Source organism: Symphalangus syndactylus, chromosome 13 (assembly GCF_028878055.3).
Source record: "Symphalangus syndactylus isolate Jambi chromosome 13, NHGRI_mSymSyn1-v2.1_pri, whole genome shotgun sequence".
NCBI lineage: Eukaryota > Metazoa > Chordata > Mammalia > Primates > Hylobatidae > Symphalangus > Symphalangus syndactylus.
Window position 1 is genome coordinate 35,959,776 of NC_072435.2, and position 25,040 is coordinate 35,984,815.

At 50.2% G+C, this 25,040-nt stretch overlaps 2 protein-coding genes and 1 pseudogene across 10 annotated transcripts; 2 read left to right on the forward strand and 1 right to left on the reverse strand.

Moving 5' to 3' along the window:
• Positions 1–1,804: 1,804 nt before the first annotated feature.
• Positions 1,805–17,540, reverse strand: FBXL12 (F-box and leucine rich repeat protein 12). 8 transcript variants are annotated; one of them, XM_063616069.1, is made up of 4 exons: positions 17,340–17,538; positions 10,541–17,149; positions 10,358–10,430; positions 1,805–3,255 (listed from the first exon to the last, which is right to left on the reverse strand). In XM_063616069.1, exons 2-4 carry the CDS (start codon positions 10,624–10,626, stop codon positions 2,434–2,436), a joined length of 981 nt encoding a protein of 326 aa, XP_063472139.1. In that variant the 5' UTR covers positions 10,627–17,149; positions 17,340–17,538; the 3' UTR covers positions 1,805–2,433. The 8 variants fall into 8 exon arrangements, with proteins under 8 accessions (XP_063472139.1, XP_063472140.1, XP_055094567.1 ...); XM_063616070.1 differs by lacking the exon at positions 17,340–17,538 and adding an exon at positions 5,665–5,869 and having other exon boundaries at positions 10,541–10,575; XM_055238592.2 differs by having other exon boundaries at positions 10,541–17,538.
• On the forward strand, positions 11,862–11,985 carry LOC129461329 (uncharacterized; annotated as a pseudogene).
• Positions 17,541–17,624: 84 nt separating the features above from the next.
• Positions 17,625–19,851, forward strand: UBL5 (ubiquitin like 5). 2 transcript variants are annotated; one of them, XM_055238606.2, is made up of 5 exons: positions 17,625–17,743; positions 18,073–18,139; positions 18,338–18,421; positions 18,583–18,620; positions 19,701–19,851. In XM_055238606.2, the coding sequence occupies exons 2-5, from the start codon at positions 18,084–18,086 to the stop codon at positions 19,742–19,744; spliced, it is 222 nt and encodes a 73-aa protein (XP_055094581.1). In that variant the 5' UTR covers positions 17,625–17,743; positions 18,073–18,083; the 3' UTR covers positions 19,745–19,851. The 2 variants fall into 2 exon arrangements, with proteins under 2 accessions (XP_055094581.1, XP_055094582.1); XM_055238607.2 differs by having other exon boundaries at positions 17,649–17,823.
• Positions 19,852–25,040: the final 5,189 nt, after the last annotated feature.

The following is a 25,040-nucleotide window of genomic DNA, read 5'->3' on the forward strand; positions in this document are numbered from 1 at the left end:
CCGTGCCTGGCCCCATCTCTAGTTAAAAAAAAAAAAAAAAAAAAAAGGTTGGGCGCAGTGGCTCACACCTGTAATCCCACCACTTTGGGAGGCCAAGGTGGGCAGATCACAAGGTCAGGAGTTTGAGACCAGCCTGACCAATATGGTGAAACTCCGACTTTACTAAAAATATAAAAATTAGCCGGGCATGGTGGCACGTGCCTGTATTCCCAGCTGCTTAGGAGGCTGAGGCAGGAGAATCACTTGATCCCGGGAGGCAGAGGTTGCAGGGAGCTAAGATTGCGCCACTGCACCACTGCAGCCTGGGCAACAGACCAAGACTCCTTTTCAAAAAAAAAAAAAGAGAGAGACACAGAGAGAAAGAGAAGGAATTTCTACTGCAACTCTGGGTGGGAAGAGCATGGGAGGAACATCTCTGGCTCTTCTCTGATGGGTAAGCTTGGAATAAGAAACCAAGTGTACCCAGCTCAGCCCTCTTCTCCAACCTAGCTCTAAGTACCAGAGGAGGCACCTGGGCCTGCTGAGCAGGCGGTGAACCCACAGAGCCGGGGCTTAGCCACACACAGCAACGCTCATCTCACTGGTGGGCGCTCACAATTACAATCTGACACCTGCATCTTTCAAGTGGTTCAGACTCGAAAGGCAGGAAAAGGAGGTGTTACTTACTGAACCACTAAAGCCTGAGCCACCTGCGAGGCCCTGCCCACTCCTGTCCCCATTATCTCCTTTCGTTTTATTTTTTTTTGAGACAGGGTCTTACTCTGTCACCCAGGCTGGAGTGCAGTGGTGATCACAGTTCACTGCAACCTCCGAGTCCCAGGCTTAAGCAATCCTCCCACCTCAGCCTCCTGAATAGCTGAGATACCAGCTGGGTAGATGCACACCACCATGCCTGGCTAATTTTTTCTGTAGAGACAGGGTTTCACCATGTTGCCCAAGCTAGTCTCGAACTCCTGAACTCAAAGTGATTCACCTGCCTCGGATGTCCCAGGTTGGCCTTAAACTCCTGGGCTCAAGTGATCCACCCACCTCAGCCTCCCAAAGTGCTGGGATTACACATGTGAGCCACTATGCCCGGCCCTGACCTCACGTTCGACAGCTCTTCCCCCTGCTCACTCTGCCACACAGCCTTCTTTCTGTTTCTGGAAAATGCCAAGTTTATTCTCATCTTAGCAGTGCTGGCCTTTCCTCTTCTGCTCTAGCTCTTCTGATCTTTGCTTTCTCTTCACCTCTCAGATCTCAGCACAGAGGCCTGCCCTGCTCACTCAACCATGCAAGTGTGCCTCCATCACATGACCCTGGTGTACTGGCTCAGAGTCTCCAAAATTACAACATGGTGGCTAGGCGCAGTGGCTCACGCCTGTAATTCTAGCACTTTGGGAGGCCGAGGCGGGCAGATCACAAGGTCAGGAGTTTGAAACCAGCCTGACCAACACGGTGAAACCCCATCTCTACTAAAAATACAAAAATTAGCTGGGCGTGGTGGCGAGTGCCTGTAATCCCAGCTACTCGGGAGGCTGAGGCAGGAGAATCACTTGAACCCGGGAGACGGAGGTTGCAGTAAGCCAAGATCGCACCATTGCACTCCAGCCTGGGTGACAGAGTGAGACTGTCCCCACCCAAAAAAATTAAAACATAGATTGGTTTACCTGTTTGTTGTCCTGTCTTCTCCTCTATGAGATCTACGAGGGCAGGGTCTTGTCAGTTTTGTTCATTGTTGTGGCCCAGTTTCCCAGAACCTAGAACAGTGCCTGCAAAATAGTAGAAGCTCAAGAAACATTGGTTGAATGAATAAACTGAATACTTCTCGGGAAAAAAAAATGATTTTTTTCTTTAATAGCAAAATAATATACGTCTTGGAAAATACAGCATACAAAATACAGAAAATATAATTGAGAACTTTTATGAGCATATCGATCATTGAATCGCGAGTCTGCATTGCCTATCTCTCCGCGTCTCTTGCGTGTGTGTAGGTATATAAATGGTGTATAGGCTTGTGGGTGTGCATGCATAGACAGTCCTTCTTGGGTACTCATAAGGGGGCTCAGACCCTCGGGTGCCCCTAAGTCTTAACCCCACCCCTTCTTCATCCGTCCGGTTCCTGAGGACGACCATGAAGGTGACTCTTCATTGAGAGCCTCTGGAGGCTGGGAGCTTTTAGAGTAAGGCTTTGCAATGTAACCATGAGGTAGCTATGATCATCCTTATTTCCAGATGTGGGAACTAGACTTCCCAGAGGCTGATGATATGACCAAGGCCACATAGCTGGCAAACAGTGATTCCAAAGGTCTGGAGGTCCCTAGGCCTCTGTTCTCGCAACCTGGGGCTTTCAGTTTCCTCAAGTCTGATTATCTGCCCTCTTCAAGGTGCTGCTCAGAGGATCTGGGGCTCAACAATGAAAACTGGGATGGGTCCCAGGGGCAGGTGGAGTAGTTACATCCACCAGTCCATAGACTCCTTGGGGCAAGCCCTCACGATGACCATACAGTGGGGCAGCCCCTTACACAGGATCTTCTCCGCCTCCTGACCCTCCCACCCCAGCCCCTGCAGCTCAAGGACTCTGAGCTTGGGCATAGTGAGGCAGGAGGAGAGGATTTCAGTGGGGGAGGGCATTTCTGGGGTGACGAGGGGACCCTGCAGGCACAGACTCTCCAGGGCCGGCATTCCCTCCAGGACAGCCAGGCCAGGGGCAGAGAGACCCCTCACGGTCAGCCGGATCTTGCGCACATCTCGGAGGTGGCGGCTGATGGCCAGCAGGGTGCTGTCGGCAGACAGGGTGCAGCCCAGCACCTCGAGCCTCTGCAGATAGCTGAGCTCCTGCAGGCCAGCATCCAGCCCTGTCTCGGTCACACGGTAGGTGCCACCCAGCACCAGCGAGCGCAAGGCCCGGAAGCGCGTCAGGCCCTGCAGGTGCTCGTCACGGAAGGCAGGGACGCGGTCCAGCACGATGCATTCGAGCAGGGGCAGCACGGTGGGGTCCTGCTGCTTGTGGAGCCAGGCCATGGAGATCTCGCAGCTGTGTAGCTCCAGGGTCCTCAGGGTGCTGGGCAGGCTGGTGATGGGCACCATGCTCAGGTCAGCCACATGCAGGCAGAGGCGCTTCAGGTTGGGGCACTTCTGGCCCAGGGCTCTCAACAGAGCAGGGGACAACTGGGGGGCCTGGGAGCCAGAGAACAGGTAGCCACCCATCCGCAGGGAATGGAGCCGGGATGCCATGTACCTTCGAAGGAGGTGCCACATGACTTTAGGTCGCATCTGTAAGAGCCAGAGATTGGGGTGACAGAGTGAGAGGTATGGGGCTTCCAAGGCCCCTGCTGGGCTGGAGACACACATCCCGGGGTGGGGGATTCTGGTGCCCCGCTGGGCTTCTGCCCTTCCCCAGCCAGTCTCCTCCCCAGGTTCAACCTCCCCAGGTTCAACCTCCCCAGGTTCAACAAGACGGTCTGAGTGCACCATCTTGCCTGCTAGGGCTTTGAACAAATCTTTTTTTTTTTTCTTTTCTGAGACAGGGTCTTGCTCTGTCACCCAGTCTGCAGTGCAGTGGTGAGAGAATGGCTCACTGCAGCCTGGCCCTCCTGGGCTCAAGTGATTCTCCCACTTCAGCTTCCCAAGTGGCTGGGACTTCTCACACATGCCCAGCTAATTTTTGTGATTTTTAGTAGAGATGAGGTCTTGCTATGTTGCCCAGGCTGGTCTCCAACTCCTGGATTCAAGCGATCCTCCCATCTCAGCCCCTTAAAGTGCTGGGTCTACAGTCGTGACCCACTGCACTCGGCCACTTAGAATAAATCTGGTAGGGGCCAGGCACAGTGGCTCATGCCTGTAATCCCAGCACTTTGGGAGGCTGAGGTGGATGGATCATTTGAGGTCAGGAGTTTAATACCAGCCTGGCCAACATGGTGAAACCATGTTTCCACTAAAAATACAAAAATTAGCTGGGCATGGTGGCCAGTGCCTGTAATCCCAGCTACTCAAGAGGCTGAGGCAAGAGAATCACTTGAACCTGGGAGACAAAGGTTGCAGTGAGCCGAGATCATGCCACTGCACTCCAGCCTGGGCGACAGAGTGAGACTCCATCTCAAAAAAAAAAAAAAAAAGGATAAATCTGGTAGGGGAAAAAAAGATACTAACAGAATCTATCTTTAGCAATAAATTTTTTCCATTTTTCTGGACTAAGAAAGAGAGCAAAGCAACCCATTGATATTTTTATCCCTTTCTTAATGATCACCTCCAGTAGAAATAAGCAACACAGAATAAAATTTTAAAAGCTGAAAACTACCCAGAGTAAATTAGGTCTATGTTAAAGAAAAAAAAACAAATGAAAAGGCTGGGCACGGTGGCTCACACCTGTAATCCCAGCACTTTGGGAGGCCAAGGCGGGCAGATCACCTGAGGTCAGGAGTTCAAGACCAGCCTGACCAACATGGAGAAACCCCATCTCTACTAAAATACAAAATTAGCCAGGTGTGGTGGCGCATGCCTGTAATCCCAGCTACTTGGGAGGCTGAAGCAGGAGAATCGCTTGAACCTGGGAAGCGGAGTCTGAGATGAGCCAAGATCGTGCCGTCACACCAGCCTGGGCAACAATAGCGGAACTCCGTCTCAAAAAAAAATATATCAAAGCCTGGTACAGTGGAAGCTGTAAAAATCAACCCTGGGAAGTTAGACTCAGTAGAAAATAAAAAATATATATAATTGATAGCACTGGGCATTTCATTCTAAGTACATTTTATCTTAAAAAGAAAAAGTTAGCATGCTTACATCTGCCTTTTATTGCTGGATTTCTCTACTTGGCATCATAGGGCTTAATGGAAAAGGGAAAATTGTCTAATATCATATTCTTTATGTGTATTTACAAAGGTGTTTCTTTTCTTTTTTTTTTTTTGAGATGGAGTTTTGCTCTTGTTGCCCAGGCTGGAGTGCAATGGCGCGATCTCAGTCACCGCAACCTCCGCCTCCTGGGTTCAAGCAATTCTTGTGCCTCAGCCTCCCGAGTAGCTGGGATTACAGGCATGTGCCACCATGACCGGCTAATTTTTTTTTTTTTGAGACAGAGTCTTGCTCTGTCACCCAGGCTGGAGTGCAGTGGCGCAATCGGCTCACTGCAACCTCCACCTCCCAGCTTCAAGCAATTCTCCTGCCTCAGCCTCCCAAATAGCTGGTACTACAGGTGTGTGCCACCATGCCCGGCAACGTTTTTTTTGTATTTTTAGTAAAGACGTGGTTTCACCACGTTAGCCAGGATGGTCTCGATCTCCTTACCTCATGATCCGACCACCTTGGCCTCCCAAAGTGCTGGGATTATAGGCATAAGCCATGCGCCTGGCCTTAATTTCGTATTTTTAGTAGAGACAGGGTTTCTCCATGTAGGTCAGGCTGATCTCAAACACCCAACCTCAGGTGATCTGTCCACCTCAGCCTCCCAAAGTGCTGGGATTATAGGCATGAGCCACTGCACCCGGCCAAAAAGGTGTTTCTACATCAAATTCTTCCATTCACTGAAAGAAAATAGCTTATCATCAATCCTTCAGAAAGCACGCTTACATTTGCCTTTTATACATGCATATATATACCCATGTAATACAAACTGTATTAGTCTATTTTCATGCTGCTGATAAAAACATAATTGAGACTGGGAAGAAAAAGAGGTTTAACTGGACTTACATTTCTACATGGCTGGGGAGGCCTCAAAATCATGGCAGGAGGTGAAAGGCACTTCTTACATGGCGGCAGCGAGAGAAAATGAGAAAGAAGGCTGGGCGCAGTGGCTAATGCCCATAATCCCAGCACTTTGGAAGGCCGATGTGGGCGGATCATGAGGTCAGGAGATTGAGACCATCCTGGCCAACATGACGAAACCCCGTCTCTACTAAAATACAAAAAAAAAAAATTAGCTGAGTGTGGTGGTGTGCGCCTGCAGTCTCCGCTACTAAGGAGGCTGAGACAGGAGAATCACTTGAACACGGGAGGCAGAGGTTCCAGTGAGCTGAGATCGCACCACTGCACTCCAGCCTGGTGACAGAACAAGACTCCGTCTCAAAGAAAAATAAATAAATTAATTTTAAAAATACAAAAAATTAGCTCAGTGTGGTGGCACATGCCTGTAGTCTCAGCTTCTCAGGAAGCTGAACAGGGGAATCACTTGAACCCAGGAGGCAGAGGTTGCAGTGAGCCGAGATAGTACCACTGCACTCCAGCCTGGTGACAGAGCAAGACTCCATCTCAAAAAAAAAAAAAAAAAATTAAGAAAATGAGAACAAAGCAAAAATGGAAACCCCTGATAAACCCATCAGATCTCATGAGACTTATTCACTATCACGAGAATAGCATGGGAAAGACCGGCCCCCAAGATTCAATTATTTCCCCTGGGTCCCTCTCACAACACATAGGAATTCTGGGAAATACAATTCAAGTTGAGATTTGGGTGTGGACACAGCCAAACCATATCATTCCACCCCTGGCCCCTCCAAGTCTCATGTCTTCACATTTCACAACCAATCATGCCTTCCCAACAGTCTTCCAAAGTCTTAACTCATTTCAGCATTAACCCAAAAGTCCAAAGTCTCATCTGAGACAAGGCAAGTCCCTTCCACCTATGAGCCTATAAAATCAAAAGCTAGCTAGTTACTTCCTAGACACAATGTGAGTACAGGTATTGGGTAAATGCAGCCATTCCAAAAGGGAGAAATTGGCCAAAACAAAGTGGTTACAGGGCCCGTGCAGGTCTGAAATCCAGTGGGGGCAGTCAAATTTTAAAGCTCCAAAATTATTTCCTTTGATTCCAGGTCTCACATCCAGGTCACACTGATGCAAAAGATGGGTTCCCATGGTCTTGGCCAGCTCCGCCCCTTGTGGCTTTACAGGGTACAGCCTCCTTCCCAGCTGCTTTCACAGGCTGGCGTTGAGTGTCTGAAGCTTTTCCAGGTGCACAGTACAAGCTGTGGGTGGATCTACCATTCTGGAGTCTGGAGAACAGTGTCCCTCTTCTCACAGCTCCACTAGGCAGTGACCCAGTAGGGACTCTGTGTGTGGGCTCTGACCCCACATTTCCCTTCCACACTGCCCTAGCAGAGGTTCTCCATGAGGGCCCCACCCCTGTAGCAAACTTTTGCCTGGACATCCAGGCATTTCCACACATATTCTGAAATCTAGGCAGAGGTTCCTAAACTTCAATTCTTTTTTTTTTTTTGAGATGGAGTTTCGCTCTTGTCGCCCAGGCTGGAATGCAATGGCACGATCTTGAATCACTGCAACCTTTGCCTCCCAGGTTCAAGCAATTCTCCTGCCTCAGCCTCCCAAGTAGCTGGGATTACAAGCATGCACCACCATGCATTTGTTGTATTTTTAGTAGAGATGGGGTTTCACCATGTTGTCCAGGTTGGTCTTGAACTCCTGACCTCAAGTGATCCACCTACCTTGGCCACCCAAAGTGCTGGGATTATAGGCATGAGCCACTGTGCCTGGCCCTGAACCTCAGTTCTTGGCTTCTGTGCACCAGCGGGCTCAAGACCATGTGGAAGCTGCCAAGACTTGGGGCTTCCACCCTCTGAAGCCACAGCCCGAGTTTTATGTTGGCCCCTTTCAGCCACAGCTGAAGCAGCTAGGACACAAGGCACCAAGTCCCAGTGTGCACGCAGCACGGGGCCCGGCCCAGGAAACCACTTTTTCCTCCTGGGCTTCCAGGCCTGAGATGGGAGGGGCTGCCGTGAAGGTCTCTGACATGGCCTGGAGACATTTTCCCCATGGTCCTAATTAGGTTCCTTGCTACTTATGCAAATTTCTGCAGCTGGCTTGAATTTCTCCCCAGAAAATGGGTTTTTCTTTTCTATCACATAGGCTACAAATTTTCCAAACTTTTCTGCTCTGCTTCCCTTACAAAACTGAATACCTTTAACAGTACCCAAGTCGCCTCCTGAATACTTTGCCGCTTAGAAATTTCTTCCACTAGATACCCTAAAACATCTTTCTCAAGTTCAAAGTTCCACAAATCTCTAGGGCAGGAGCAAAATGCCATCAGTCTCTGTGCTAAAACATAACAAGACTCACCTTTACTCCAGTTCCCAACAAATTTCTCATCTCCATCTGAGACCACCTCAGCCTGGACCTTATTGATCATACCGCTATCAGCATTTTGGGCAAAGCCACTCAACAAGTCTCTAGGAAGTTCCAAACTTTCCCACACTTTCCTGTCTTCTTTTGAGCCCCCCAAACTGTTCCAACCTCTGACTGTTACCCAGTTCCAAAGCTGCTTCCACATTTTTGGGTATCTTTTCAGCAACGCCCCACTCTACCGGTACCAATTTACGGTATTAGTCTGTTTTCATGCTGCTGCTAAAGACATACCTGAGAATGGGAAGAAAAAGAGGTTTAATTGAACTTAAGTTCCACATGGCTGGGGAGGCCTCAAAATCATGGCCGGAGGTGAAAGGCACTTCTTAACATGGTGACGGCAAAAGAAAATGAGAAAGAAGCAAAAGCGGAAACCCCTGACGAACCCATCAGATCTTGTGAGACTTATTCACTATCACAAGAATAGCATGGGAAAGACTGGCCCCATGATTCAATTACTTTCCCCGGGTCCCTCCCACAACACGTGGGAATTCTGGGAGGTACAATTCAAATTGAGATTTGGGTGGGGACACAGCAAAACCATATCATGAGCCAAGAGAGAAAGAAACATGTTTTAATGAATCTTCTCAAGAGGCTGAGGCAGGAAGATGGCTTGAGCCCAGGAGATGGAGGTTGCAGTGTGTTATGATTTCACCACTGCCTGGGTGACAGAGTGAGATCCATCTCAAAAAAATAAATTAGAAAAAGATAAACTGCAGAGCATAAATGTTATGGGCTACTTTTGACAGAGGAATCAAATCTTCCTTGTCAAATTTAGACCCGTGTGGGTCAGCAGAAATTGACTAGAAATAGTGGCCACCGCATGGTAACTCACAACGGTAGCATTTAAAGTTGATAAAATTTTAAATGCACACAAAACCAATGGATGAATCAACTTTTCCTCGCAAAACCAACAACTGAGAATAAGTTTCAACAACTGAGAAAAAGTTTCATAATATCAAGCCAGACACTGTGGCTCACACCTGTAATCCCAGCACTTTGGGAGACTGAGGTGGGGGGACAGCTTGAGTCCAGGAGTTCAGAGACCATCCTGGGCAACACAGCAAGACTCTGTCCTCAAAAAAAGAACTTCAAGGCCGGGCGTGGTGGCTCACGCTTGTAATCCCAGCACTTTGGGAGGCCGAGGCGGGCGGATCACGAGGTCAGGAGATCGAGACCACGGTGAAACCCCGTCTCTACTAAAAATACAAAAAATTAGCCAGGCGTGGTGGCGGGCGCCTGTAGTCCCAGCTACTCGGAGAGGCTGAGGCAGGAGAATGGCGTGAACTCGGGAGGCGGAGCTTGCAGTGAGCCGAGATTGTGCCACTGTACTCCAGCCTGGGCGACAGAGCGAGACTCCGTCTCAAAAAAAAAAAAAAGAACTTCAAAAGCAACACTGTATTAAAGGGAGTTACAGATGGATACATACAGTAAAACAGTTTAAAAGTAGAACACTATCTAAATAGCAGAACGGCATTACCTGAAGTTTAGAAATACATTACTAATACTATAATTGTTTATGGACACACACATATGAAGTAACGTAAAAGGAAGGGTGTAAATCCACTTTATAATAGCAATTATCTATAAAGACAGTTTCAAAAAGGGCAACAATTGTATCTATAAATGTTTTGGGCCGGTTGCAGTGGCTCATGCCTGTAATCTGAGCACTTTGGAAGACTAAGTCGGGAGGATCACTTCAGCCCAGGAGTTCGAGACCAGCCTGGGCAACATAGTGAGACTCTGCCTCTACAAAAAAATAAAAAATTAGCAGGTGTAGTGGCGAGCGCCTGTGGTCCCAGCTACTCAGGAGGCTGACACGAGAGGATCGCTTGAGCTTGGGAGGTCGAGGCTGCAATCGCACCACTGCACTCCAGCCTGAGCAGCAGAGCGAGACTCTGTCTCAAAAACAAAACAAAAACTTGATAACATAGTCATAAATTAGCATTTATAGAATGATAAATATGTGCCAGACTGTTCTAAGCCCTTTCCCTGCGTGACCTCAGTGAAGTCCCACAATAGCCCCGTGATGCAGGTACTGTCCTTTATCCCCATTGCAGGGATGGGGAAATTGAGGCCCTGAGGTCGAAGAGGAGCAGGTAAGCGATGATGCCAAGATAGGCCCCGGACCGCCTGGCTCTAAATCCCCAGGCCGGGCCCCGACACACTGTCCCAGGGTGGGAGAGGTAGTCTTCGGGGTCCGGGCACCGCGACCGCGGCCCAGGCCCGCCCGGCCAGCTGCGCGTACCGTGTAGAGCGTCAGGTCGACATGTCGCCACAGCCACCGGTCGTCCACCAACCTCTTCCAGCGGTGACAGACCCTGGGGAAGGGGATGCGCGGTTAGAACGACTCCAGCCCCGGGCCACATCTCATCTCCAGGTGCCAGCTGCGCCCTCCACCCTGCCCTTCCCCCCGGAGGCGGGGCCGCACCTGGAGATGCGGATCCGGTCCCGTACCGGGAGGTATGAGAAGATCTCAAGCAGGACCGAGTCCGGCAGTTCCACCAAAGTCGCCATGATCCCGCCGACACGCACTTCCGCTTCCGGTTAAAGAGACCCGAGGGGTCCTCCTGGGGGCGCCGAGGCGGCTGACAGGGCGGCGGCCGCGACCTTCCCGTAGCGGGTCGAGAAATTTGAGTTTCCTCTCGCTGGGAAGTGATTCGGTCCCAGGGCCGGACCAGCCGCGGATGGGGACCAGAAACCAGCCTGGAAAGCGTGGTTGAGGCAGTGAGAGGCTTGCGGGACGTGGCTGAGGCGTGATTTGGCCGCGACTGGGAACTAAGACCAAGTCCGGAAGGCGGGGCCGGAGTGAGGCGAAGCTCAGGGGCGCAGCTAGAGACAAGGACCAAGTCCGGAAGGCGTGGCTGCGGTGGGGTGAGGATCGGAGGCGGGGCTGGAGACCAGGACCTAGCCCAGAAGGCGAAGCTGGAGCGTGGCGAGGCCCTGGGGCGGGGCTAGAGACGAGAACTGAGCCCGGAAGGCGTGGCTGGAGCGGGGCACCGCCCGAGGGCGGGACTAGAGACGAGGACCAAGTCCGGAAGGCGTGGCTGGGGAGGGGCGAGACCCGGGGACCAGGCTAGAGGCGAGGACCAAGCCGGGAAGGCGAGGCTGGAGTTGGGCAAGGCTCAGGGAGCGGAGCCAGAGACCGAAACCAAGTCTGGAAGGCGGGACTGGGGTGCGGATCAGGGGCGGGGCTAGAGACGAAGACCAAGTCCAGAAGGCGTGGCTGGGGTGAGGCGAGGATCAAGCCCGGAAGGCGCGGCTGGAGCGGGGCGAGGCCTAGGTGGGGCTGCAGACGAGAACCACGCCTTGGAGGCGTGGCTAGGGCGGGACGAGGCTCGCGGGGCGGGTAGAGGCCCGGACAACCTCTGGAAGGCGGGTCTGGGGCGGGGAGAGACCTTGGGGCGGGGTTGACGACGAGGAACTAGCCGAGAAGACGTGGTCGGCACGGAAACGAGGCTGCAGCAGGACCAGGCGTCAAGGGCGTGGCTGGGGAACGACGGAGACGCTCGGAAGGTGGGGGCTGGGGGACGGAGACAGGGAGAAGACCACGCCATGAAGGCGTGGTTGAGGCAGGGCGAGGCCTGTGGGTCTGGCCCCAGCGAATGACTTGGTAGAGAATCAGAGAACTCTACTTTTTTACTTAGTAATGCTTCTTGATGTCTATGCACGAGGATAAATTTGTATTAGTGGAATATCGTGTCCAAAGGACCTGTTGAATTTTTCACTTTCATTGATACTACAGATATTTTCTGAATTGACAAGTCCACCAAGAAACTATATGTGTGTGTCCAATGGCTGCACACAGCAGCTTCCTTGGTAGTGTACGCAGCCTGTTGGTTGTATGGGTTGCTCTAAGGGACCTTGGAGACAGGGCTTTCCGATGAATGTTCATGTTTCTGACCTTGCACTACCACAATGTAGGCTCCAAACAGGCATGCGAGATGCCTTCGGAAAGCCCCAGGGCACTGTGGCCAGGGTTCACATTGGCCAAGTAATCATGTACATCCGCACCAAGCTGCAGAACAAGGGGCATGTGATTGAGGCCCTGCGCAGGGCCAAGTTCAAGTTTCCTGGCCGCCAGAAGATCCACATCTCAAAGAAGTGGGGCTTCACCAAGTTCAATGCTTATGAATTTGAAGACATAGTGGCTGAGAAGCGGCCTTTTTTTTTGGGGAGAGTCCCACTCTGTCCCCCAGGCTGGAGTAGTGTAGTGGTGTGATCTCGGCTCACTGCAACCTCTGCCTCCTGAGTTCAAGTGATTCTCATGCCTCAGCCTCCCAGGTAGCTGAAACTACAGGCATGTGCCACCACACCTGGCTAATTTTTGTATTTTTAGTAGAGACAGGGTTTTGCCATGTTGCCCAGGCTGGTCTCAAACTGCTGAATTCAGGTGATCTACCACCTTGGTCTCCCAGTGTTGGAATTACAGGTGTGATGTAATGGCACCCGGCCCCATTTTCCTCCTCTCTCAGCAGCACTTCCCATCCCTTTCCCAACTCCTCGCCCCACAGCTCAGCACCAAGACCCTGTGCTTGGCAGATCTTTGAATCAAGCACATTTTGAAAAAGCAAACATTTCCTTTTCCACCCACGGTGATTACAAAAGTAACATATGTTCTGTGTCAGAAATCTGGAAAAACACCACGAAGAGGGAAAATGAGGCCGGGTGTGGTCGCTCATGCCTGTAATTCCAGCACTTTGGGAGGATCACTTGAGGCCAGGAGTTTTGAAACCAGCCAGGGCAAAATAGTGAGACTGTCTCTCCAAAAAGTAAAAAAATCAGCCAGGCGTGGTGGTGCATGCCTGAAGTCCCAGGAGGTGAGTCCCCTTGAGTCCAGGAATTGGAAGCTGCAGTGAGCTGTAATTGAATTGTGCCACTGCACTTCAGCCTGGGTGACAGAGCAAGACACTGCCTCAAAAAAAAAAAAAAAAAAAAAAAAAAGAAGGGAGAATGAGACTCTCAGTAATCCTACCATGAAGTGGTAACTACAGTCAATGCTTGTGTGACCCAGCATTTCTTTGTTTTCAAACGGAGTTTCATTCTGTTGCCCAGGCTGGAGTGCAATGGCATGATCTCAGCTCACTGCGACCTCCGCCTCTTGGGTTCAAGCGATTCTCCTGCCTCAGCCTCCTAAGTAGCTGGGATTACAGACGCCTGCCACATTTTTGTATTTTTAGTAGAGATGGGGTTTCGCCAATTGGCCAGGCTGGTCTCGAACTCCTGACCTCAAGTGATCCGCCTACCTTGGCCTCCCAAAGTGTTGGGATTATAGGTGTGAGCCACCATGCCTGGCCGTGACCCAGGATTTCTAAGAGAATGCAAAGATGTGCTGCTTCTAAACTTCCTCAGGCACCTCAGCCTCCTCAGCTCACTTTTGACCTTCCAATCTGTTTTGTCCCGGCTAGAGTCTCCCCAAAAGCAGAGGCAGGGGAATTCCCATAAAGGAATGCCCTAAATCATCCCAAGATGGGACCAGTGGGGATTTCAAGAAAACACCAATTACCAGAGCAATCAGTCCAAAGCATTTAATAGGGAAAATTACAGAGTGCTCCAACAATCATCAAGACAGGAAAGAAAAGGAGTGTTCTACCGAGGTACAGCTGCAGCTAAGGGTCAGGACATGGAGTTCAGATGCACAAGTCAGCATGTCTGGTTTCCATTACTATTTTGAGTAATGGGCCACCTGCTGGTCTGGCGGGTGTCAGCTTGACCAAAACAGGAGTGTGGATTCTTTCCCTGGGATGGGATGTTCCACAACTTTGGTTTTATATTTAGATTTTTTTGTTTGGTTTCTTTTGGAGATGGAGTCTCACTGTGTCTCCCAGGCTGGAGTGTAGTGGCGTGACCTTGGCTCACTGCAGCCTCTGCCCCCTGGGTTCAAGAGAAGAATTCTCCTGCCTCAGCCTCCCAAGTAGCTGAGACTACAGGCGCAGGCCACCATGCCCGGCTAATTTTTTTGTATTTTAGTAGAGACAGGGTTTCACTATGTTGCCCAGGCTGGTCTCCAACTCCTGAACTCATGCAATCCGCCTGCCTTGGCCTCCCAAAGTGCTAGGATTACAGGTGTGAGCCACCACACTCGGCCTATATTTAGATTTTCAAGGCCAGTTTCTGGAATTTTTAAGCAAAGTACATGGGTTAAACATTGTGAGACCTTAGCATAGAAAAGCAGAAGAGAGGCTGGGCGCGGTGGCTTACACCTGTAATCCTAGCACTTTGGGAGGCCGAGGCAGGCGGATCACCTGAGGTTGGGAGATCGAGACCAGCCTGACCAACATGGAGAAACCCCATCTCTACTAAAAATACAAAATTAGCTAGGCATGGTGGTGCATGCCTGTAATACCGGGAGTTTCTCTCTTGTTGCCCAGGCTGGAGTGCAATGGCACCAACTCGACTCACCGCAACCTCCGCCTCCCTGGTTCATGCGATTCTCCTGCCTCAGCCTCCCAAGTAGCTGAGATTACAGGCATGCGCCATCACGCCAGGCTAATTTTGTATTTTTACAAAATTAAAGAGATGGGGTTTCTCCATGTTGGTCAGGCAGGTCTTGAACTCCCAGCCTTAGGTGATCTGCCCACCTTGGCCTCCCAAAGTGCTGGGATTACAGGCTTGAGCCACCGTGCCTGGCCTTGGAGAATTCTTAAACCACTGTAGCAGTATAGTTCAACAATACTAAAAGGTGGTTTTAGTCTCTGGATCCTGCCATTCAAAAGCAAATAGGACGGTTGCAGTGGCTCACGCCTGTAATCCCAGCACTTTGGGAGGTCGAGGTGAGGAGATCACTTCAGGTCAGCAGTTCGAGACCAGCCTGGACAACATGGTGAAATCCTGTCTCTACTAAAAATACAAAAATTAGCTGGGCGTGGTGGTGCGTGCCTGTAATCCCAGCTACTAAGGAGGCTGAGGCAGGAGAATCGCTTGAATACAGGAGGTGGAGGTTGCGGTGAGCTGAGTTTGTTCCACTGCACTCCAGCCTGGGCAACAGAGCGAGACTCTGTCTCAAAAAAAAAAAAAAAAAAAAAATTGAGACAGCCTCACTCTGTGTTGCCCAGGATGGAGTGCAGTGGCACGATCTCAGCTTACTACAACCTCCGCCTCCTGTGTTCAAGCGATTCTCTTGCCTCAGCCTCCCGAGTAGCTGGAATTACGGGTGCCTGACACCACACCTGGCTAATTTTTTTTTTTGTATTTTTAATAGAGATGGGTTTCACCATGTTGGCCAGGCTGGTCTCGAACTCCTGACCTCGTGATCTGCCCACCTCGGCCTCCCAAAGCACTTGGATTACAGGCGTGAGCCACCGTGCCTAGCCTCAAAAAAAATTTTTTTTAAAGGCCAGATATCTCCACAGGTAGCTTACTTTATGTTATGGAAAGTGCCAATTTACTGAGCACCAAATGAATACATAATGGAGTATTCTTCATGTAGACTAAATAATGTAACCATACTCTCCCTCTTTCCCCTCCAGCCCACTTTTCCCCTTTAAATACTGAAGCCCTTAAAATTATATTTGGAAAAAACCACGGATCACAGATTGTTCCTGGGGTTTTGTGTTTCTTTTTTCCCAGGCATGTCCTTAACCTTGTCTACATAAACCTGTCAATTTATTGAGACCTGTCTCAGATACTTTTTGGTTTACAAATTGTTTGACTGAATTGAGGAAGGACGGTCCTTGTCCCACCAGCCCTCACAAACCTGGAATCTGGTACAAAGTGCTCCCCAAAGATACAGATGCAGGAGATTGTGCAGTTGTGCAATGTTTCCAGTTACCTCGCGGGCATTTAAGGTTGGTGACTGGCAGTGAGACAGAAGAATAGGGAAAATGAGGCAGAAGAATAGCAAAGGGAATTAAAAGTTGGATAAAGAGCAAAATACGTAAAAGCAGAGAGCAAAAGCAAGGTGAAGAGGCACCCGCCCCTTCTTGCTCACCCAGCAAGAAGCAAGATAAATGGCAGAAGCTGAGGAGACAAAACAAAAGGAAGATTAAAAACAGTAAAGGCCGGGCGCGTTGGCTCACACCCAACACTTGGGGAGGCTGAGGCGGGAGGATCACAAGGTCAGGAGATGGAGACCATCCTGGCTAACACGATGAAACCCCGTCTCTACTAAAAATACAAAAAAATTAGCCGGGCGTGGTGGGGGGCGCCTGTAGTCCCTGTTACTCTGGAGGCAGCTGAGGCAGGAGAATGGCGTGAACCTGGGAGGCAGAGCTTGCAGTGAGCCGAGATCGCGCCACTGCACTCCAGCCTGGGCGACAGAGCGAGACTCCGTCTCAACATAAAAAATAAATAAATAAAATAAAATAAAAAAAACTGAGTAAAACTCCCATGGCTGGGGAAATCAGAACCAAACCAGTAAGGAGCAGCTCTTTAGGCATAAGCACGCGCATTAAAGACAAAAAGTATCCTTAACGTGATAAGGATAACCAGCTCATTAGCGCTCATGCGTATGGACGGCATATCATGCATGTACTTAAAATTATGGAATGGAGGCGGCCCTGAAGCACACAGGAGCCAAAGTAAGGAACACACCTATCATTCAAAAAGGTAAACACTGGCTAGGTATTAGGCAGCCTTAGGAATAGAAAAAAAGCCTGGCCAACATGGTGAAACCCCATCTCTACTAAAAGTACAAAAATTAGCCGGGCGTGGTGGCGGGCGCCTGTAATCCCAGCTACTTACTCGGGAGGCTGAGGCAGGATAATCACTTGAACCCGGAAGGCGGAAGTTGCGGTGAGCCGGGACCGCGCCATTGCACTACAGCCTGGGCAACAGAGCGAGACTACGTCTCGGGAAAAAAAAAAAAAAAGACCCAAACTATACCAAGCAGGTGCTGATTTTATCTCGCAGAGGTCAGTCCGCTCTCCCCACTCCGAGAGTGGAATACTGTGTTTAATAAACTTGCTGCTTTGCTATCTCTGTATGTCTCGTCCAAATCTTTGTTCGGGACACCAAGAGCCTGGAACTGTGCGGCACCATGCGGTAACAGCAGCTGTTGGGCAGCGTAGAGTCTAGTCCAGGATCAAGCTTCGCCTACTGACTGGAGTCCGCATCCCGGGGGAACGCGAGGGCCAGAGGGCAGAGGTGAGCCAAATGCTCACGAGGCCCAGCCCTCAATGAACCCAGGGGGTCAGAAGGGATGACTGCAGAACTCGCCCCCCGCGCCCACCCTCCACCCTCGCTCCTAGTAGCCGCAGCAAGAGGCTTCGGGCTCAGGATCAGGAGCTTACCCCCACTCCGGGACCCTCCGGCGTCCCCACCAAGTGACCGAGTCTCCCTGCAACAAACAATGACTTCAAACGAGCTGGGCGCCGGCGCCTGACCTCTGGCTTTCGCTCCACGCCCCTTCCCTGGCCCCAAACCCGCCGAGGCCCCCCTCTCTACCCCGCGCGCCTACCACAGGCGTCCCCCTGCCAAACCTTGAGACACCGAAACTGTACCTGGGAACCGCAAACACACAACATACTGCAGACCCGGAAGAACCTGTCCCAGTGTTAACCACACCCCCTGGCTAAGGGCAGGGCTTCCGGCCTCGAACTTTTACTTCCGCTTCCGGTTCCTAGTGTTAACTTCTACCGGGGTTCAGCGCTCGGGTGAGGAGCTGGTGGCGTCGGCAGGTTCCAGGCGATTCGAGGTGAGGGGGTCAAGCGGAGAGGCTCGGAGTCGGAGAAAGCTGGCGCGACCCAGCCACCCAGGGTCTGGGGTCGGTGGGAGGTGAGGCCGGGGAGTTTTGTGGCAGGGCCTTCAGGCGGCGAGAAGGGGCGGAGGCGCGGCCGCCTGGGGTTCGCGGCCCTGGGACAGGGGACTTGGGGCCTGGGAGTATTCGAGTCCGGGGGGTCGGGGGCAGAACGGAAGGCTCAGTAACTGAGAATTTTAGGGCCTGGGACTGGGAGACTTGTAGGCTGGGGCTTCTGGGCCTGGGAGACGCCTGAAGCTCTCCCACCCACCCCTCGTTTTGTGTAGGTCCAGCTAGGATGATCGAGGTTGTTTGCAACGACCGTCTGGGGAAGAAGGTCCGCGTTAAATGCAAGTATCCACTGGCAGCCGAGAGGCAGTGGTACCCGCAGGGGTGCTTGGCGTGAGGCAGGCAACTCAATCTGTGTTGTCGGATGGTTTTAGTTAAACCCGGGAGAGGGGGTGGATGGGGTCCTGGCGGATGGTATTCTGCCCTAGAATGTCCTCTTCCTCGTTCTACCGCTTCCATTTGCCTTAACTGCTATGCGCCCAGCACGGATGATACCATCGGGGACCTTAAGAAGCTGATTGCAGCCCAAACTGGCACCCGTTGGAACAAGATTGTCCTGAAGAAGTGGTGAGTGCAGCGGTAGAGCCACTGGGTGGACTGGACTAGGCTGGAAGGTTTTGGTTGGGGGAGCGCTGCAGGCAGCCCTTTACTTAGGCTTGGCTACCTCATTCGGCCTTCAGACTGAAGAGCCTCCTTAGCCTTATCTTTGAAATGTCTCTTTTTCTTAGGTACACGATTTTTAAGGACCACGTGTCTCTGGGGGACTGTATCCTTTGTGTGACTTTTTGAGGAAGCATCTACATACCCAGCCTCCGTTATCTTTGTTCAAAACTAAAGTCTGCATGAGCTTATGCATATCAAGTGTTTAACTTAATACGTGGCACATGGTGAGCACTTAGAAAATGGGAGCTAGGTAATTATTTGGTTGGGGAGGAGGGTGGTTGGTGAAATAGTTTGACGTCAAGTTCAAAATACTTACTACTGACCTCCACCTGAGTGCTGGACAGTAGGTCAGGGTGGGGTGAGACTCAGGCATATCTGTTGTGCAGAAGGAACAGAAACTTTTTAAAATTTTTATTTTATTTATTTTTTTTGAGACAGTCTGGCTCTGTCGCCCAGGCTGGAGTGCAGTGGCACAATCTTGACCCACTGCAACCTCCACCTCCCGGGTTCAAGCTTCCCAAGTAGCTGGGATTACAGGTGTGTGCCACCACTCCCTGCTAGTTTTTGTATTTTTAGTAGAGATGGGGTTCCACCATGTATGCCAGGCTAGTCTCAAACTCCTGGCCTCAAGTGATCCTCCCGCGTCTGCCTCCCAAAGTGCTGGGATTATAGCGGTGAGCCACTGCGCCTGGCCTAGAAGGAATAGAAACTTTTTTTTTTTTTTTTTTTTGAGATGGAGTTTTGCTCTTGTTGCCCAGGCTGGAGTGCAGTGGTACAATCTTGGCTCACTGCAGCCTCTACCTCCCAGGTTTAAGCGATTTTCCTGTCTCAGCCTTCCAAGTAGCTGGGATTACAGGTGCCCACCACCACACCCAGCTAACTTTTTGTATTTTTAGTAGAGACGGGGTTTCACCGTGTTGGCCAGGCTGGTCTCAAACTCCTGACGTCAAGTGATCCACCTGCTTCGGCCTCTCAAAGTGCTGGGATTACAGGTGTGAGCCACTGTGCCCAGCCAGAAATTCTTTTGTAAAGTTTTGGTTCTCTCCAAATAAAAATGGCCTGGTCCAAAATGGGCTTCCTTAGCCCTGGGCTGAGACCTCAGGCCACCCTGACCCAGCTGTGAATGAATGAGAGGGGTGGGGACGGAAGCCAGAGTCAAGATTCCTTAACACCTTTCCTTCAGATGAAATCCACGATGGGATGAACCTGGAGCTTTATTATCAATAGATGAGAATCCTCATCTTCCTGCCCCGCTTTGCTCTCCCATCCTCATCCCCCACACTGGGATAGATGCTTGTTTGTAAAAACTCACCTTAATAAACACTTAGATGTTGCTTTGTTGTTGTCTCTTTGTATGAGAGCTGTCTAGTGATGGGTGGATCAGTCGCTGTTTGGTCATCACTACACTGTCAGTATGCAGCTGCTAAAATAAGAGCTCCAATCAACTGGATCCATGAGGGCTGAGTAGACCAGGAGGCTGGGAGTCTGTGTGGGAGCCCAGAGAGAACTCTGGGGTTTGCTGTGGGTGTCTGAAGGTCAAGAGACCCTGGGGTTATTGTCACCCTAATAGACCAAAGAACCTCCGGGTAATGACAGTAGATATAATTGTTAGGAATTCAGATTCTGAAATCACACAGACCATGTGTGGAATGTCAGCTCTGCCACCAAGCAGCTGAGTGACACTAGGCAAAATTTTTTAACCTCCGTAAGCCTTTACTTCCTTATCCACTGGAAATAATTGTGTTTACTTCATGTCTGCTTTCAACTGGCATATTGTGAGGAGGTATAGATGAGTTTAAAGCATGTTTAAACATCCACAGTTCCTGGCACTTTTTTTTTTCCTTTCTGAGACAGGATCTTGCTGTGTCACCCAGAATGGAATGCAGTGGTACGTTCATAGCCCACTGCAGCCCTGAACTGGACTCACACAGTCCTCCTGCATCAGCCTCCCAAGTAGCTGGGCAGTATGTACCACCAAGCCGGCTAATTTTTAAATTATTATTTATTTTTTTTGAGACAGTCTCGCTCTGTCACCCAGGCTGGAGTGCAGTGGCACGATCTCAGCTCACTGCAACCTCTGCCTCCTGGGTTCAAGCAATAGGCAGGAGACTGGGACTACAGGCGTGCCCCATGACACCGGTTAATTTTTGTATTTTTAGTAGAGATGGGGTTTTACCATGTTGGCCAGGCTGGTCTCAAACTGCTGACCTCAAGTGATCCACCCTCCTCGGCCTCCCAAAGTGCTGGGATTACAGGCTGGAGCCACCATGTCTGGCATTTTAAAGTTTTTTGTAGAGACAAGGTCTCCCCTATGTTGCCCAAAATAGTCTTGAACGCCTGACCTCAGACAATCCTCCAGCCTTGGCCTCCCAAAGTACTGAGATTATAGGCGCAAGCCATCATGCCTGGCCCTGGCACTTCTTTTCAAGACAAAAATAACGTGACAGTAGACAGGCAGTGTGGCACTATAAGTGTGGCTACATGAGCCCAGCCTCAAGAGTCAGACCGACTAGATTTGAATTTTGATTGATCCTTAGCAGTGGGATTTCAGCCTCTGCAACCCTCAGTTTCATCCTCTAAAAATGGGCACTACAGTGGCACCCACATCTCAATGAGATCATGCAATTAGAATAGCAGGATGCCTGGCACATAATGTTATTCGCTGTATTCTTCCTCTAGGTGTGAGTAGACGAGACCAACTGTCCCTCTGTTCCCCTGGCCACAGTTCTTTGTGTCAACCTTGCTCCTGTCCTATTTATTTTTTAAATAAAAAAAAATTTTTTTTTTGAGATGGAGTTTCACACTTGTTGCCCAGGCTGGAGTGCAATGGCACGATCTCAGCTCACTGTAAACCCCGCCTCCCGGGTTCATGTGATTTTTTTGCCTTAGCCTCTTGAGTAGCTGGAATTACAGGTGCACACCACCACACCCAGCTAATTTTTTTTAGTAGAGACGGGGTTTCACCATGTTACCCATGATGGTCTTGATCTCCTGACCTCGTGATCCGTTCACCTCAGCCTCCCAAAGTGCTGGGATTACAGGCGTCAGCCACTGCGCCCGGCCCTGAATTTCTTATTTCTTATACCACTCCTCCCACCAGTGGTGGGCATTAATACATTTGAGTGACTCTAGAAACTTTCTGGAATAACCTAGAGTTTTTATCATACAGGGATAATTATATGTGCTATAATATTTATATGCCATTCCATAGTTTGCTTTTCTATGTTTTTTTTAATTATTATTTATTATTATTATTTTTTGAGATGGAGTTTTGCTCTTTTTGCCCAGGCTAGAGTGCAATGGTGCAATCTCGGCTCACTGCAACCTCTGCCTCCTGGGTTCAAGCGATTCTCCTGCCTCAGCTTCCCAAGTAGCTGGGACTACAGGCACGAGCCACCACACCTGGCTAATTTTTTTATTTCCAGCAGAGACGAGGTTTCACCATGTTGGCCAGGCTGGTCTCAAACGCCTGAGCTCCAGTGATCCGCCCGCCTCAGCCTCCCAAGGTGCTGGGATTACAGGTGTGAGCCGTTGGGCCAGCCATGATTTAGCAATTTTGAAACTACTTTTGTGTGTGTGGGTGTGGGCACATGGGCCCATGTAATACAAACAGGGTTGAACAAGTAAGTAAACTTGTAGATAATGAGAGCTGGATGTCTCACTGTGGAGAAGGAAGTAACAAAACAGGAGATGGGAGTGCTTAAAATGAACCTTGTAGGACTGGATTTGGAGGCATCAGTCTGAATTCACGGTTTTTAACACATATATTGATACATACAGATGTGTGTATACATATGTATATTTCCTTGCTCTATCTACTTAGAGGGACCAGAAACAGTGACACTCCAGGAGCAGTGGGCACCCATCCTGGAACATAAAAAGAACATTAGTGGGAAAACAGGGTTGGGGGGAATTTGTGGTTTAGTTAATAGTATTATATTGATATTGGTTTCTTAGTGTTGATAATTACATTATGGCAGGGTTTCTAAGCTTTGGCATTGTTGACCTTTTTGGGTTGGATTTTTTTTTTTTTTTTTGAGAGAGAGTCTTGCTCTGTCACCCAGGCTAGAGTGCAGTGGCGTGATCTTGGCTCACTGAAAGCTCCACTCCCAGGGTTCAAGCAATTATCCGCCTCAGCCTCCCGAGTAGCTGGGATTACATGTGCCCGCCACCACACCTAACTAATTTTCATATTTTTAGTAGAGATGGGTTTTCACCATCTTGGCCAGGCTGGTCTTGAACTTCTGACCTCTTGATGCACCCGCCTTGGCCTCCCAAAGTGGTGGGATTACAGGCGTGAGCCACCACGCCCAGCCTTTTATTTTTATTATTATTATTTTGTTTTTGAGACAGAGTCTCACTCTGTCACCCAGGCTGGAGTACAGTGGCAAGATTATGGCTAATCGCAGCCTCTTAACTCCTAGACTCAAGAGATCCTCCCACCTCAGCCTCCCAAGTAGCTGGGATTACAGGCACGTGCCACCACACCCAGTGAATTATTTTTGTAGAGATGGGGTCTTGCCATGTTGCCCAGGCTGGTCCCCCAACTGTGGGCTCAAGCGATCCTCCTGCCTTGGCCTCCCAAAGCCCTGGATTACAGGTGAGCCACCACGCTCAGCCCTTGGGTTGGATAATTCTTTTGGTGGGGGCTGTGCCTTGAAGGATGTTAGCAGCATCCTTGGCATCTAATACTAAATGCCAGTAGCCAGTAGTATCTCCTGTTCCAAAATGTCTGAAGATGTTGTAACAACCAAAAATGTATCAAGATGTTGCCAAATGTCCCTTGGGAAACAAAATCGCTACTGGTTGAGAATTCTGTTCTAGTATTTATTGAAGACGCTAATATTAGGGAAGTTTGGGTGAAGGGTACGTGAAAACTCCGCTGTTTTTGTAACTGCCCATGTCTAAAATTATCTTTATAAAAAGCATCTTGTTAATATTATGCTAATACATACTTGTAAAAAACAAAATGTTCTATTAAAACAAACTTTTTTTGTTTTTTGAGATGGAGTCTCACTCTGTCACCTAGGCTGGAGTGCAGTGGCACGACCTCGGCTCACTGCAACCTCCGCCTCCCAGGTTCAAGTAATTCTCTTGTCTCGACCCCCCAAATAGCTGGGATTAAAGATGCCGCTACCATGCCTGGCTAATTTTTGTATTTTTAGTAAAGACAGGGTTTCACCATGTTGGCCAGGCTGGTCTCGAACTCCTGACTTCAGGTTATCCACCCACCTCGGCCTCCCAAAGTGCTGGGATTACAGGTGTGAGCCACCGAGCCTGGCTTGAGTGCTTTATGTGGATTAATTTATTTAATCTTCACATCAAACAGAAGGATGTATTATTGCTTATCCCCACTTTGCAGATTGGGAAACCAAAATACAGAGTAACGTTAAGTAATCAGTTCAAGGTCACATAGCAAGTGTCAGTGCCAGGCTTTAAACTCAAGTCTGGCTCCAGACTTCTCTTAGCCTTCTACTGCATCCTGCGTCTAATTTGTTGTGGGCAGGTTTCCCTATGAGTTCACTTCACTGAGCCTCATTCTTTTTTTTTTTTTTTTGAGACGGAGTCTCGCGCTCTCACCCAGGCTGGAGTGCAGTGGCGCAATCTCGGCTCACTGCAAGCTCCGCCTCCCGGGTTCACGCCATTCTCCTGCCTCAGCCTCTCCGAGTAGCTGGGACTACAGGCGCCCGCCACCACGCCTGGCTAATTTTTTGTATTTTTTAGTAGAGACGGGGTTTCACCGTGGTCTCGATCTCCTGACCTCGTGATCCGCGCGCCTCAGCCTCCCAAAGTGCTGGGATTACAAGCGTGAGCCACCGCGCCCGGCAAGCCTCAGTCTTTTTAACGGTCACATAGGGTTCTATGCTAGGTGAACTGTAGCTGCACCCTTTGCTGTCAGTGTCTTCAACTCCCAAATCTACCCACAGTTCCCCAACTCTGGGTCTCCAAATACCTCCCCTGTGTCCCACGGGCTCTGCAGACTCTATTTTAAGTTGGCTAAAACTGAGCTCATCTCCTCCCACTTGCACCTCCTCCGTGTTCTTATATGAATGTCAATGTCGGCACCCACTGGTCACCCAGGATGGAGGAAGGAGCCAGACTGTTAGGGAATAAAGGAAGTAAGCAGGTTCCAAAGGACGTGGAAGGTGTTTGGGTCCAGAGCCTAGGGAAAAGTTGAGCCCTGCAAAAAATAAAAGAGGCTGGGTTAGCTTTGGACATCTGGGGGAAGCAGGTGGGAAGAGGGAGGATGGAGGAGCCAAATTTAAGCATCGGGCACTTAAGTGCTCATCTCCAAGGCAACTGCATTGCTATGGCAACAGCAGAGGCAGCACCGCCCCGCCAAAGTACCTCCTCGACCGCCGTTACCTCCGCACCAGCCAGACTCTTCCGCATGGGAAGGCTGGGGGCTTGCGGACCTCCGGGAACGGCTCAGGCAGGCGGGAGTTGCTGCGGCATTAGCCAATCCATAAGCTCTATCCCGCCTGGGTGGGCTCTGCGGCGACGCGCGCCAAGAAGGGGTCGG

Coding starts and splice junctions, on each gene's coding strand:
- FBXL12 (XM_063616069.1), bottom strand. CDS start 10,626: ATGGCGACTTTGGTGGAACTGCCGGACTCGGTCCTGCTTGAGATCTTC. Junction 10,431..10,540: donor GACCGGATCCGCATCTCCAG/GTGCGGCCCCGC, acceptor CCCCTTCCCCAG/GGTCTGTCACCGCTGGAAGA. Junction 3,256..10,357: donor TCGACCTGACGCTCTACACG/GTACGCGCAGCT, acceptor TGGCTCTTACAG/ATGCGACCTAAAGTCATGTG.
- UBL5 (XM_055238606.2), top strand. CDS start 18,084: ATGATCGAGGTTGTTTGCAACGACCGTCTGGGGAAGAAGGTCCGCGTT. Junction 18,140..18,337: donor AAGGTCCGCGTTAAATGCAA/GTATCCACTGGC, acceptor CTATGCGCCCAG/CACGGATGATACCATCGGGG. Junction 18,621..19,700: donor CCACGTGTCTCTGGGGGACT/GTATCCTTTGTG, acceptor CCTTTCCTTCAG/ATGAAATCCACGATGGGATG.